The sequence below is a fragment of the Trachypithecus francoisi genome, unplaced genomic scaffold (assembly GCF_009764315.1).
Source record: "Trachypithecus francoisi isolate TF-2019V2 unplaced genomic scaffold, Tfra_2.0 Lachesis_group3, whole genome shotgun sequence".
Lineage (NCBI taxonomy): Eukaryota > Metazoa > Chordata > Mammalia > Primates > Cercopithecidae > Trachypithecus > Trachypithecus francoisi.
This window is the reverse complement of record NW_022681468.1, coordinates 6,169,385-6,184,096: the sequence shown is the minus strand read 5'-3', so window position 1 is coordinate 6,184,096 and position 14,712 is coordinate 6,169,385. Positions and strand designations below refer to the sequence as shown.

The following is a 14,712-nucleotide window of genomic DNA, read 5'->3' as shown; positions in this document are numbered from 1 at the left end:
GGGAGTCCCTGGAGGGATGAACGGAGGCGTCTCCTTCACACTGCTGTGTGGAGATGGGCAAATGCAGGACCCCAGGGCGTCCAGCCAGGCCCACAGGGCCTGGGGTGGAGGTGGGAGGGATTCTTGGATTCCCAGGCAGTCTAGAAGCAGACACGAAAGGAAGAGAACCCCTGAGGTGACAGAAGCATTGTGACCTGAGCAGCTGGAGACAGGCGGGGGAACATGGGGAATTCAGGTCTGGTGGTGCCCCTTGGCCATCCCAGGGAGACACCAAGGGCTGGGAAATGGGCTTGGAGTTCAGGGGAGGCTCCAGGAGACGTGAACCTAAAAGTAGTCAGTTCAGAGTGACACTGGGGAGGCCACCGGGGCAGCCACGGTGGAAGGGGACAGAGGCTGGGATGGAGCCTGGGACTCTGCCACTGTCCAGGGTCAGGAGGCAAGCAGGACTAACCAAGGAGACTGGGAAGGGGCAGGTGGGAGATGGGAGGAGAGTCTGCAGTAAGGGTGGGGTGGTCCTTCCGGGGCTGTCTCAAAGAGGAGAGCGGGATCATCAGTGTCACGGGCTGACCCACAGGTAGGATAAGGACGGAGAGCTGCCTGGGCCTTGTGAACCCCAGGCCTCCTCAAGGGTCTCACTAGCGCTGGGCGCACGGTGGGTCTCCCCAGAGCCTCTGCTGCAGTCCCAAATGAGCCGCGGGCTTTCCTGGCCTTATCTGATCAATGGGAGAGGGAAGAGCGCTTGCCTAGGGTTATCCAGCAAGTTGAGGATCTGAACCCAGGCCCTGGCTTGGGGTTGCCCCACATGGGGCCAAGAATGTCCGTCCCCTGGGGAATCCGGGCACCTGGCCTCAGCTGCAGAGGTGACCCTGTTGCACCCAAGCCCTGGGTCTTGTCTAGGCTCTGTGTGACTTCACACAGGGCCTCCCTTTACCCAGCTGTGCCCTGGTGCCGCTGGGCTAGGCTGGTGACAGCAAACTGGCCTCCCAGAGCTAAATCTGGCCCACCGGCATGTTGTATTTGGCGTCCACAAGGCTTTTTTTTTTTTTTTTTTTTAACATTCGAGCCAACATTTAAAAATTGGGAGTTTACATTTTAAAATCCGTATTTTTGGCTTCTACTGAAAATTTTGGAAGATCTGGCAACGTCGGCCCACATTCCCACATGGCAACAGTCAGCGGGGCTGGGAAGCAGCTGCCCCTCTCCAGGCACCTCGGGGGTCCCCCATTCAAGAGAGGCGCCATCCACATCTGAGCTTTCCCTATCGTCGGGAGGCTGAGGCCAGGAGGGCAGAGCGGCTTCTTCAGGGTCACTCAGCCGGAAAGCCTCTCAGACAGGATCCAACTGCAGCCTTGGGGACTGGCATTGGGGGTGTTGTCACGACCCCACCCAGGGCTATGCCCCTGGCCCTGTACTTCCTGCTCCTTCTTGACTTTTGTTCTCAGATAAACATTGGATTGAGTCATTCACACTAGTATAAATGAGGCTCAGTCCCAAGTCCGTGATAACTGGAGGTCCCAGAGACCTTCTACAGCAGCCTCCTCAACGAAGAGGAGGACGAGAGACTCACCCATGGCCACTCAGCCAGGCAGGACAGCACACGACAGGACTGAAACCCAGAGCTCTCCTGGGGCAGCGGCTTCCTCCCAGAAGTGATTCGTGTTGGAGCCCCAGGCATGGTCTCTCAAGAAAGGGTTTGCAGGTTGGTGACTGGAAGCCAGGGAGCTGCCTTGCTTCCCCAGAGCTACCCCTCCAGAAAGCATTCTGGGGACACAGGCTTGTCCAGGCCAGGAAGGTACAAGGCACATAATGGACACTCAAATCCACAGACAAGCCTCTGTGAAGGGCTGGCATCACTATCTCTATCACCACTACCATCCCGGCGGCTGAATCCCCACCTTGTGCCAGGTCCTTCCTCAGTTATCTCTAATGTCCCCATGGAGACCCTGGGGGGAGTGTGACTTCAGCCAGGGCACAGACCAACCAGGACTCTGCTGGACTCAGCTTTCCGGGCCTCAGTGCCTGCTTTATGGAACAAGCCTGACCCTACGATCACTTTCACGGGCTTGCTGTGTTTGATTGGAGGCTGGAGCAGGGGGGTTCAGAGTTGGCGCCCATCATGAGATACGATCCTGGGGGACTGGTGGGAGAATGTGGGGTGCAGCAGGAGTTAGGCCTGGAGACCGGGGCCTCCGAGGCCAAGTAGGGTCCAGCCCCTCCTGCTGAGGCTGATGCCACCTCTCGCTTCAAGGAGTCAAGCTGGGCTCCTGGGTGGGGCCACCCTGGCCAGGCCCCAGGGTGCAGCCTCGCCCCCTGAACATACAGTTGGGCCCCAACAGGCCCTGAGGCCCCGAGAGATATGTGCAAGAAGCCCTGGGATGGAATCCTCCAGGGCCCAGGCGGCACCAGGACTCCCCTGGGGCTCAGCAGTCCCCAGAGGGCGGTCTGCATGGTAAGCGGAGCCAAGAGCAGCAGAGAAGTGGGGCTCCCAGCACACCACCCCCTGGAGGAGCAGACGGGGACACAATGCTTATTAGGTGCCTGTGACCATGACTGACTTTTCACTGCTGGGGAAACTGAGGCACAGTGAGGCTGGGTGACCGGTCCGGAGTCACACAGAAGGCCACAGACCCTCGAGATGCGCTTCCATCCAGAGCTGCCTGGCCCCAGCTGGCCATGCAGACCTACAGGGAAAGGACTGGCAGGGCGATCACCAGAACTTCCCACCCACCGGCCTGTCCCTGGCCATCCCTGGACAGAGCAGGTGACCTGAGGGCCAGCAGCACCCAGGTGGCAGAGGTGCAGAGGTGGAGGGCAAAGTGCCTGGGCCCAACCCGGCTCCTCCACCTCCCTCTTCCTCTGTGCACTGGGGACATAATGAAGGCGCTGACCTCCTGGATTTGTGCCCAAGCTGGGGGTCAGAAGCTGAGAACACTAGTCAACGCTCCCCGAGTATCAGTCACCGCACTCACCCGCGGTGTGTCGCCAGAACAGACCCCCTCCCAGCAGGAAAGCCTTCCTGGGAGGCTACAGGTTGATATCCCACAAACCCAGCCCATGGCCTCCGCCTCCATCCTGTGTTGGGAGAAGGTGGAACTGGGGCACGAGCAACATCCAGGCAGCCCAGGGGTCCTCCCTGGCCCAGGGGACACAGATGGTGTAGGGCATGGAAAGTCAGCACCAAGGTGGGGGTGCCAGTCCCTGAGTGAGGTCCCACCTGCCCGATGCTCTGCACAGCTCCGTCCCTAGGACAGCTAAGGAAATCTCTCCACGTCTTTTGTCCATCTGCCTGAGGTCAGAGTGCATATGTGGATGGGGTACGAGGAAAGAGCTCTACAGTCCAAGCCAGGACTCCCTGTGTCACCTGGGGCAAGTGGCAGCCCCTCACAACCTCAGTTTCCAACTCCATGTAATGGGGACAGCTATGAAAGCTCACCTCCCTGCCTGACAAGCCTGTGGGACAGCCTACCTCATGTGGGGTTGTCTCAGGCTCAAAAATGTAAAAGGATAATCACGGGAAAGCCCGAGGTAAACCACCAAGGCTCTGCCGCAGTGGGGAGGGGATTATTATAATTGTTATCATTACTGTTCACGCATGTGCATTCCATACAGAAATAGTCTGCCTGCCCCAAAGTCAGAAATTTCACCTTAGAGATTCATTCGTTTGGCAATTAAGACCTTTCCTATTACAGATATTATAAAAGGGGCGTGGGGAGGGAACTTGGAGCAGGTCAGACAGGACCTGTGGAGAAACGGCACATGAGGAGGGAAGAGACCTCCGGGGTTGAGACTCACCAGACCTGGAGGCCTCCAAGGGGAGGCAGATCGCCCTCCGCGCTTGCCACTGCCCAAGCAAGGTCCACTAGTTCCCATGGCCTGGCCTGGCCCCACTCTGCTTGCAGCCTCAGCGGCTGCCTCTGAAGAAAGCTGGGAGCTCAGGGCTGGGTCCTTCTCCCCTGGGGCTGCAGCTCCTGCAAGGGCCTCCTGGGCCAGGCCTTGGCCTCGATCCACTGCGGAGGGCTCTGGGCTGCGGCCTCTGGGCACCCTGAAGGCCTCCAGGGTCCCAGGGTCCAGAACCCGCACAGTGACCTCATCCAGGAACCTGGAGAAGGGCAGTCTGGCCTCCCGCCAGCGGCCTAGGCGTGCGAGGGAGCCTGTGACAGCCCGGCTGCCTGTGTTCAGGGACTCTGGGGAGGACGGCCGGACTGGTGACACCTGGGCCGTCTCCTGGATGGGCCGAGCTGCCCAGCTGGGGCAAGATGATTTGCTCTCAGGATTCCGACCTTGGCTAGGGCTTGGCATGTGGCTTCGAAGGTCCTGTCTGTGTGCTTCCTTGATGAGGGCTGCTGCCCTGGGCTCCAGGAGGGAGCTGTAGCCGCCCTGCCTGGGACAGGCAGGGTTAGAGCCCCGTACCTGGGAGCTGGCCCCTGAGAACATCCTCCTGAGTCAGTCCAAGGTCTGGGCTCCCCAAGAGCGCCGTGACCCACTCCTCTCCTCCCATGGGGCTGGGATCCCTGTGCCCTCTTGGGGGCTGTGCCTCCCGTCCTCACAGACCAGGGCAACCAGCCAGATGCCCGCCTGCCCATTGATCCAGTGGCAGGGCCTCACGGCCTCCCACTCCCAAATCGATTCTCACTAAATGGAAGCTGAGCTTCAGGGCTAGAAAGTGCTAGAGAGGAGAAGGTCATGTCCTGGGCTCTGCCTGGAGAGGTAGCCCGCCCTGAGTGAGCTCCTATGGTACACAGGGCCCTGGGCTGGGCCTCCCTCTCTCCTACTCTGACATCTCCTCTGCCAGGTGCAGTCCAGGGTGCAGGGGCATAGAGGACAGGCAGTGGACAGATGGCCACGATGGTCACCATGACAGTGTGAGCACTGGGCCTGAAGCAGGGCAAACTGGAACTGCAGCAAACCAGCAAATGGGAGGGGTCGGCAGAGGCCGCGGGCAGCCCACTGTCCTCCCATGCATCCTATTACAGAGCCTTCATTCTCTTTTGAGATACAGGGTAGTTAGCTAAAAGACCACCTTTCCTGGGCTCCTACGCAGCTGGGCCAGGAGGTCACCAATGAACTATAAACAGAAGTTGGGTGTGACTGCTGGCAGAGCTCTGTGAAAAAGATCAGACAGCCAGCCTGTGTCCTTTTCCCATTCCCCATCCTCCTGCTTCTTCTCTAGAACATGGAAGTGGCTGGAGCTGTGGCAGCCATTTTGCACCATGAGACAAACTTGTGGCAAAAGCCATGTATAAAAGATGGAGGAGCAGAAAGACAAAAGGAATCTGGATCTCCCATGACCACTGAATCATCACACCAGCCCTGCATCATCTGCGTCTGGTACTTTTTTTTTTTTTTTTTTTGAGACAGAGGTTCACTCTTGTTGCTCAGGCTGGAGTACAATGGCTTGATCTCAGCTCACTGCAACTTCTGCCTCCCAGATTCAAGCAATTCTCCTGCCTCAGCCTCCAAAGTAGCTGAGACTACAGGTCTCTGCTACCATGCCTGGCTAATTTTTGTATTTTTTGGTAGAGACAGAGTTTCACCATGTTGGTCAGGCTAGTCTCGAACTCCTGACCTCAGGGTGATCTGCCTGCCTTGGCCTCCTGAAGTGCTGGGATTACAGGCATCAGCCACTGTGCCTGGCCTTCCTCTGGTACTTCTTCAACTTGAAAGAAAATAACCCCTTGTCTTTAAGCTATGGTTAGTTCATCTCTGTTGGTAGCAGCTGTGTGCAATTCTCCAATGATATACAGGGTTAGGGTAAGAAAACGCGGTTGCTAACGCTATGAGCAAGAGCCTTTGGCACATGGAGGCCTGGGGTGTAGTTAGGTGGGAGTGGGGTAGGGGAGATACACTTAGAGAAGGGCTAAAGCCAGACCTGGACCCTCCATCCTTTGTGTGAAGGGAGACACACCTGCCGCTGCACCCCACGCAGAGATCCTTCCTAGAATGCGGCTTTGGGGTGCTAGAGTGAAGGAAGGCTCTCCAGGGGTGGCAGCCCAGGCCCTTGGCCTGGCATGCATTACCACCATCCCTGGCCTGGCCTCTGGTGTTGCTTGGAGCGAGGCTGAGGCCCTGTGCGGCATGCTCATAGCTGTATACCCGGGCCCTGTCTGGATGCCTCCATCGGGTGCTGGGGACCCCTGCTTTTCTGAGTTCAGCTGGATGCCTCTCTGGATGCCCAAGGCACCCCTGACTGAGTCTGCAAAACTCAGTGCATGGCCTCACCATGGCCTCAGCCACCCAAGACAGGAACAGGGGCTCCTTCGACTCTTTCCTCCCCCTCTTCCCTGTCCCCATCCCTGGCCACCGGGCCCTGGAGATTCAGCCTTTCTCAGGCCTGGCCACCTCCCTGCATCCTCACCATCACTTTGCAAGTACCACACACAACCATGTCTCACTTGGACACCTGCGAGCATCCCTTCCTGCGGCTCCTGAGTCAATGCAGATCCAGCCCGGCCCATCCCACAAACATGACCAGTATGACCTTTTAAAATCACAGACCAGGCCGGGCGCAGTGGCTCACGCCTGTAATCCCAGCACTTTGGGAAGCTGAGGCAGGCAGATCACCTGACATCAGGAGTTTGAGACCAGCCTAACCAACATGGTGAAATCCCATCTCTACTAAAAACACAAAAATTAGCTGGGTGTGGTGGTGCCCACCTGTAGTCCTAGCTATTTGGGAGGCTGAAGCAGAAGAATCACTTGAACCCAGGAGGCAGAGGTTGCAGTGAGCTGAGACCACACCACTGCACTCCAGCCTGGGTGACAGGGGAAGACTCCATCTAAAAATTAGATACAGAAGGCCAGGTGTGGTGGCTCACGCCTGTAATCCCAGCACTTTGGGAGGCCGAGACCGGCGGATCACGAGGTCAGGAGATCGAGACCATCCTGGCTAATATGGTGAAACCCCGTCTCTACTAAAAAATACAAAAAACTAGCCGGGCGAGGTGGCGGGCGCCTGTAGTCCCAGCTACTCGGGAGGCTGAGGCAGAAGAATGGCGTAAACCCAGGAGACGGAGCTTGCAGTGAGCTGAGATCCGGCCACTGACTCCAGCTTGAGCAACAGAGCGAGACTCCGTCTCAAAAAAAAAAAAAAAAAAAAACAGAAATAAATAATAAATAAAATCACAGGCCAGGTGACTAGACAACATCACACCTTCATACACACTGCAAGGCCCTGACAACTGCTGGTGTCTTCTCTCTCTCTGCTACCTCCCGCCCTGTGCTCCCCACTGCCAAGGAATGTCTCTCAGGTTCCTGAATGTGCTAAGCTCTATCTGACCTCAGGGCCTTTGCACTTGCTTTCCCTCTGCCAGAAACACTCCCACTCTCTCCCTTCCCTCCTTCCCATCATCTAATTCCCACCTGACCTTCAGGTTCCCAGTTTCACAGCCTGTCCCCCTCTGTCCCTCAGATTAGATCAAGCACCCCTGCAGCAGCCCCTTATAGCCCTGGCCCCGAACTGTAATTAATGTTTGCAATTATTATCTGTGTGTGTGTCCCCCCATAGAATGGAAGTTCCACTGTATCCCAGCTCTTTGCATAGGGCCTGGCACATAGTAGGTGCTCAATACATAGTTCTTGAATGACTGACTGAATGAATGGCATAGCAGGTTCAGGCTGTCAGTTCACAAACATCCCCAGCCTGGTGTGGGCCTACTCTGACCGGAAACAGGATGAGAATATAGGGGAGGGATCTCAGGCTCTTGGGAGGCCACAGTGTCCTCCTCCCACCCCGTTCCCCAACAGTCACCCCTCTACACCTGAACAGCCCTTCCCCAGCAGCAGTCATTCAGCCCCTGCCCTATCACCAGTGGGAAAGAAACTTCAGGGCTGGCAGATCCAAGTTCAAATCCCTTCTCCAACACTCCAACAGGCCCATGGGCAAGTCACATCCCCTCCTCATCTGTCAGGTGGGCATGGGACAGTACTCAGCCCACGGCAGTGCTGGGAAGTGGCGCCAGCAAGGGACTTCAGGACTCATGAGCACTGGGGCTCTGATGTGTCCATTTCACTAGCATGCATGGTTTCAGGAGTGTTCTGGGGGCCCTGGCCAACCAGTCCTCTGAGCTGCTTCCAGAGTTTCAGGCTGCATCAGGCAAGTTTCCGTTGTCATAACAACCTGCTGGCTCTCAGGCGCCTGGGCCTGAGGCTCTGAGGATGCTGCCGGCTGCCACGGGCTCAAGGCCTGGGCCGGCTCACCTACCAGCAGCCTGGATGACTTCTCCTGGAGGGGCTTCCAGCTCCTGGCACTGCAGCCCCTGCCTCTTGACTCATCTGATTCAGTCCTGCTTCCTAAGCCCCTCCCGCGTGCCAAGCTCCGTGCTGGGCATGCGTCATCACCTCAAATCCCCACCTGCCCCTGTGCAGCACAATGGCCAAAGGCTCTATTTTCTGCTAAAAGGAGCAGAGTCTCAGAAAGGTGCAGTGACCTGTCAGAGGTCACATGGCTTGGGCATGGCAGGCCCAGGACGGAACCCCAAAGGTCAGGCACTCACACCCGCTTCCTCTCCAGATGCCCAAGCCCCTCTCCTGCTGCCTGGCACACACTGCCCCTGTGGTCGGAAAGCTGGCTCCTGCCAGCTCCGAGAGAAGGGGCATGAGGCTGCCCACTGCCTGCTGGGACTGGAGCAGGAAGACCAGACCACAGGATGTCGGGGGGACCCTGCCGTGTGGGCAGGCACACCAGGTTTCTGCTAACAGTGCCAAACATCACCTCGCTTCATTGTTACAGCAGGCCTGCAAGCTAGGAACAGCTACCCCGCTTCATGGAGGAGGAAACTGGGCTCTGAGGGGCCTCAGGTAAACCCCCATGGTGCGGGCATGCACCAGGGGCTGCAGCATAGGCCAGCAGGGGTGTGGTCACTTTCACTAACCTTCCCCTGGTCCCAGCACAGAAGTTTCTTTTTTTTTTTTTTTTTTTGAGACGAGTCTCGCTCTGCTGCCAGGCTGGAGTGCAGTGGTGCGATCTCGGCTCACTGCAACCTCTGACTCCCTGGTTTAAGTGATTCTCCTGCCTCAGCCTCCCAAGTAGGTGAGATTACAGACATGTGCCACCACACCCAGCTAATTTTTGTGTTTTTAGTAGAGACGGGGTTTCTTCATGTTGGCCAGGATGGTCTTGATCTCCTGACGTTGTGATCGGCCCAGCTCAGCCTCCCAAAGTGCTGGGATTACAGGCGTGAGCCACCGCGCCTGGTCCGAAGTTTCTATTATTATCCCCCTTTTGCAGTTGAGGACACTGAGGCTCTGGGAATCTGCACACTTGTGCTCCTAATCACTTGCCCTGCTGCCCCTGGATTTTCCACGCTGGCCTGAGAATCCCCAAGGGCAGCCATGGTCTTGATGTCTCCAAGTCCCCAGCACCCAAGCACAGGCTGTGCCATCGGCACATGAATTCTGCCCCAGCTCTCCTTCCTCAGACAGGACATGTACACAGCTGTCCAGGCCTTCCAGGGAGCTCCCTGAGCACAAACACCCCTGCAGGAACCCCGGCTGGCCGCTGACCTTTAGAAGAGGCCTCACTGCTGCTTCCTCATTCCCTGAGTATGTCTTCCAGGGCAACGCGGGCCTGGAAAGGCCGAATGGCTGTTAGTTTGGGTTGGCTTTTCTCCCACCAAATACTCAAGGTGGAGTCAAGTCTCCGTGTCCGATCAGTCCCCTCCTGACCCTGCGCCTGCCTAGTATATGTCTCTGAAGCAGAGGGACATGGGGGTCTGTGAGCAAAACTGGCATCGGGGAAATCAAGGCACGAGTGACCTGAAGCTCTACCCATTGAACCAACCATCCTCCACTATCCACCCGTGACCGCTCACCCACTTACAGGTGCCATCCACGCACCAACACATCCCTCTATGTCTGTGTCCATCACCTGCTGACAGGCACTCATCTGTCCACTGGTCCTCTCACTCCCGTCTCCATCCATCCGCCCGCCCATCCCTCCATATGTCTGTCCATTCCTCTGTTACTTGTGTCTCGTATCCATGCATCCATCCATTGCTTTGTGTCCATTTGTGCACTGAGCTACCTTCTCAGGCCTCTATCCACATATCCATCAATATACCCTCGTCACCTATCCATGTGCTCTTCCAGTGTACATTCATTCCTCTATTCATCATTCGTGGACATGTATTCAAGTATTCATCCACCCATCCCAGCATCCAGGCACTACCTGTATCCATTTATGTATCCATCCCTTCACCCATCCATCCAAATATCCTCCCATCCATTCATCTACCAATCTTGCCTTGTGTATCAGAAGTCTCCCTCTCCCCACCCATGTATCATCCATTGACATTTCGTTCTATCAATCCAGTCCTGTATCCATATCAACTTTTCCATCTGTCCACCCATCCATCCCTATCTTGCTTACATCCATCAACCTCTCCTCCCATCCATCTTTCCCTCTAGCTTTCTTTTTTTCCTTTTTTCTTTGAGATGGAATCTCACTCTGTTGCCCAGGGACTGGAGTGCAATGGCGTGATCTCGGCTCACTGCACCCTCACCTCTGCCTCCTTGGTTCAAGCAATTCTCCTGTCTCAGTCTCCCAAATGGCTGGAACTACAGGTGCACACCACCACACACAGCTAATTTTTTTGTATTTTTAGTAGAGATGGGGTTTCGCCATATTGGTCAGGCTGGTCTTGAACTCCTGACCTCAGGTGGTCCACTCACCTCAGCCTCCCAAAGTGCTGGGATTACAGGCGTGAGCTGCTGCACCCGGCCTATCCCTCTAGCTTTCTACCCATCCATCCGCTGCTCTATCCTGCTAGTGCTTCCCTTCCATACAGCATCATCCACCTATGCGTCCCCTTCATTACGTCCGCGTTGCTTCTCCACCTCATACACCTCTTAATCCCAGCATGCACCTGCTGCGGGATGACCAGGTTTCCATGTCTGGCTTCCCCAGGCAAAGCCCAGGCCTGACTCATCTCCATCCCTGACTTGGGTTCAGGGATTGCCGATTGAACCAACGATTACAATTCCCCTACTTGGCTCAGAGCTGGGCACTGGCTGATCCCCACCTCAGGCAGATCCCAGAGGTTGTTGTACTGTCCTACAGACTCATGGCCTGCTGAGGCAAGGGCCACTTTGAATTCCCTTTCTAGCTAGAGGGGAGAGAAGAGCCCCAGCATCTCCGGACTCCTGCCACACTGGCCAGGGTCCATGTCTCCCAGCAGACTGTGGACTCATGGAGGGCAAGGTCTGTGTCAGACTCACCTAAGTGACCCCAGTGAGCAAGGAAGAGTGGGTGCTTAGGGTCAGCATGTTAGGTGAGTGTAGAATTCATCCACTTATTCATCATTCATTCATTCACTCCTATAATGATTAAAGCAATAGAGATACCTCTGGCCAGCTTCTCCCACCACAGGCTACAATCTGGTGCCGCTCTTAGGACACAGTAGTCACTCCCCTGACTGTAATGGGTGTTAAGATTCTGATACGGAGCCCTAGAGAGGAGACGGTGAGTCAGCGGCAGAGGAAGAACCAGAACCTAGGGCTGCAGACCTCCGTCCAGGCCTCTCCACTAAGGCTAGTGACCAGCTCTGCGGCAGGAGGGGGAGCCAGGAGAGAACCCTGAGGGGTGATTCTAGACCAACATGGCAAGTCCTAGGGTCACCTTCCGATCTGTCCCAGGGACCCTTACCTCCCTTAGGGGGAGCAGCCACACCTCCCCACCACCATGGCCTCCACACTCCAGCAGGGCATAGCCTTTCTAAGTCTTGAGACTTGAACACTCTACACTCTCCCCATCACTTTCAGGCCTTGGGCCAGGCTCTGGTAACACGCCTTGACCCCTTCATCTGTTCAGCAACTACTCAGCCCTTGGGCCCCACCTCCTCTGACCCTGGGTAATGATTTGTGGACTGTGTCCAGTAGTCACGGACTCATGGGCTGCAGTCAGTCCCTCCCATCCCTCCCTTCCATCCATCCATCCATCCCTCCCTCCCTTCCATCCATCCATCCATCCATCCCTCCCATCCATCTATCCATCCATCCCTCCCTCCCTCCCATCCATCCCTCCCTCTCTCTCATCCATCCATCCATCCCTCCCATCCATCCATCCACCCCTCCCTCCCTCCCTCCCATCCATCCATCCATCCCTCCCTCCTCTCATCCAACCATTCACCATCCCTTGCATCCATCCGTCCATCCATCCATCCATCCATCCATCCACATCCATCCATCCATCCATCTACCCATCCACCCATCCACTCTTCAACATCAGGAGTGCCTGCAGGAGTAGGGAAGCTCCTTCAAAGTGTTGCCGTGGAGATGATGCGTGGAAATGCTGATCCAGGGCCCAGCACATAGCAGGCGTTCCATAAATGGCAGCTATGTGGGCCAGACCCTGTGCCCTAGTCTTGAGAGAGTGGATGGAAGATCATCCAGATTGCTTAGGGCTCATTTCCTCTCCCCAGCCCTGGGCTCTGACAGGTGTCCCCCCACTCCACTCCAGCCCATGGAAAACTCATCCTCCAAGCTGAGGTCCTAGGCAGCCCTCCTCCTCACTCAGCTCCCAGGTGCGAACAGTTCCAGGTTTTGACGACAAACGGAACGCGGAGCGTAGGAATCTATAAATATGAGACAAAAGCTGGGGAGGGCCCTGGGCAGCAGCACAGCCACCCATCGCCCCGAGCCCGCGTTCCGAGTCCAGGCAGAGTCGCATCTGCCACGGTGCTTGCTTTTCCAAGCCGCCGTGATTATAGTGAGAGTCGGGAAAATTAAGGGTTTGCAGGATGCTGCTGGGGCCCTTGTTGCCGTCTCCCCGCCCTGCGTGTCACAGATGCCAGGCAGAGCCACCCACAACGGCCACTTGCCTCAGCTGGCAAGACCAAGCCCAGCCTGGCAGGGCTGCACACCGCAGTTTGTTAGGGGCTTTTGCCCACAGTCCTCGTGGGAGCCTGGCCCTGGGAGTGGTGGGGGTCGCTGCTGCTCTTGACAGGCAGAGGAACTGGGGCCCAGAGAAGGAAAAGGACCTGTCCATGGCCTCCAGAGAGCCAGAGCACTGGGGTCTCCGACGGAGCGTGGCCGTGGAGACCCCGCCCCACCCATACCCCCAGGACTGGACCCCCAGTCTGCACTGGCCCGACCTTGGCCATGCGGACTCTGCACGTGCAGTGCTCCCTATCCATCCGGCCCCGCTCCCGGGTGCCCACTCTGCTCCCATTCCGCCGGCTCAGGAGACTCCAGCGCGTCGCCCACGCTGTTCCTGCCCTGAGGAAACCACATTGGGGATGGGGTGGGGCACAGATGAGGAAGGAAACACCTCTAAATCAAGCAGGAAGCGGAAACGCTGGGGCAGAAATTCCCATCCAACGTGCTGGGGCTCAGGGAGGGTGAGCGCGCTGGCTGAGCCGCTCTGGGCCAGGCCCTGGCCTCCCTGAGCCTCAGTTTCCTCGCCTGTAAAGGGGCAGGAGGATAGTACCTGCCGCGAGGCACTGAATGGGATGGTGGTGTCCGAGGCTCGTGCGCGCCCACGCGCTGCAAACGCTCAATGAGGCGGCCCCGGGTCCAGCCTCCTTCCGGCTCCCGGGCCTTTCTCCGGCCTCCGGAGCAGGGGCTGGCCCTGCCCCCTGACGCAGGCGGGTCCAGGCCTGCCCGCACCCTCGCCACCTGCCTGGGACAGCGGCGCGTCCCCAGTCCTCCAGCCGCGCCCTGGGTCCCCAGCCCCTCCCTTCCTCCCGCCGCAGGGGCGCGCGTGTCAGGGCGCAAGGACCCCGCGTTCGGACCCGGGCGCTCTCGGCGGCGCGCGGAGGCCGGGCATCCCCGCCCCACCCGAGAGTGCCCAGTTCCCAGGAGACCCGGCCCGGCTCCTCCTGGGCCAGTGAAGCCGTCACGGCGGGGGCGCCGCGCGGAGGGGAGCAGGGCGGGGGGCCGGCCACCTCCCGCGCCGAGCAGGGACCGCCCCAGGCGTGGGTGGCGCCCGCCCCGCCTCCGCGCCCGCGCCCGCGCCCTGCCCTCCCGGCTCGCAGGTACTCACCGCCCGGCGCAGCCGGCCCGGCCGGCGACCGCCTGTCCACATGGCCCCGGGGCAGCCGCGCTGCTCACCGCCGCCGCCGCGCTCGGGTCCCGCCGCCGCGGCCGCTACCGCCGCCCCCTCCCCTCCGAGGCCGAGCGCGCCGGGAGCCGGCGCGGCCGGGGCTCCCCCACCCCGCCCGGCTTCCCGCAGGGAGCGCCCGCCCCCCGCCCCCAGCCCGGCTCCCCGCCAGCCCCGGCCCCGCGCAGCCGCGGCTGAGCCCGCACTTCCCCCCCGCAGCGCTTGGCCAGGGCGCACGTGGTGGGTGCAGGGCCGGGCAGGGGCGCGGGGGTGCGGCGTGCGCGGGGGCCGGGCGAGGAATGGCGGAGGGGCAGGGAATGAATGAACCCGCGCGTGCATGAATGGTAGAGTGCATGAATGAACGAGTGCGGTAGAGCCTGCTGGAGGAATGAATAAATGAGGGAACTAATGCATGGGCGCAAAGGTGAGTGACAGAGTGAATGGACCCTTGAAACCCAGAGGCCGTCAGTAACAACCTGCCCAACCTTTTCATGGCTCCATCCATTCAATCCCTCAACATTTATTAGACGCCTACTGTGTACCAACCAGCTTTGTTCTAGGCCCCAGGGGGTACAGCAGCCAGCGAAACCAAGCTCCTGTCCTCGCAGAGTCACATTTTACAGATGAGGAAACCCTGGTTCCCAAGGGTGCCGCCTGGCCAAGCTGCCCCCGCTCTG

The 14,712-nt window shown here is 58.3% G+C and overlaps 1 protein-coding gene across 2 annotated transcripts in view; it reads right to left on the bottom strand.

Moving 5' to 3' along the window:
- BEGAIN (brain enriched guanylate kinase associated) overlaps positions 1 to 14,159 on the bottom strand; it is a 50,095-nt gene extending 35,936 nt beyond the window's left edge. The window contains exon 1 of one of the 2 annotated variants that reach the window (XM_033191315.1): positions 13,979 to 14,159. In XM_033191315.1, coding sequence (XP_033047206.1) covers positions 13,979 to 14,020 — 42 coding nt within the window. In that variant the 5' untranslated portion in view covers positions 14,021 to 14,159. The remainder of the gene's footprint in view (positions 1 to 13,978) is intronic. The other variant, XM_033191320.1, reaches the window with a different exon arrangement.
- Between the last annotated feature and the right edge of the window lie 553 nt (positions 14,160 to 14,712).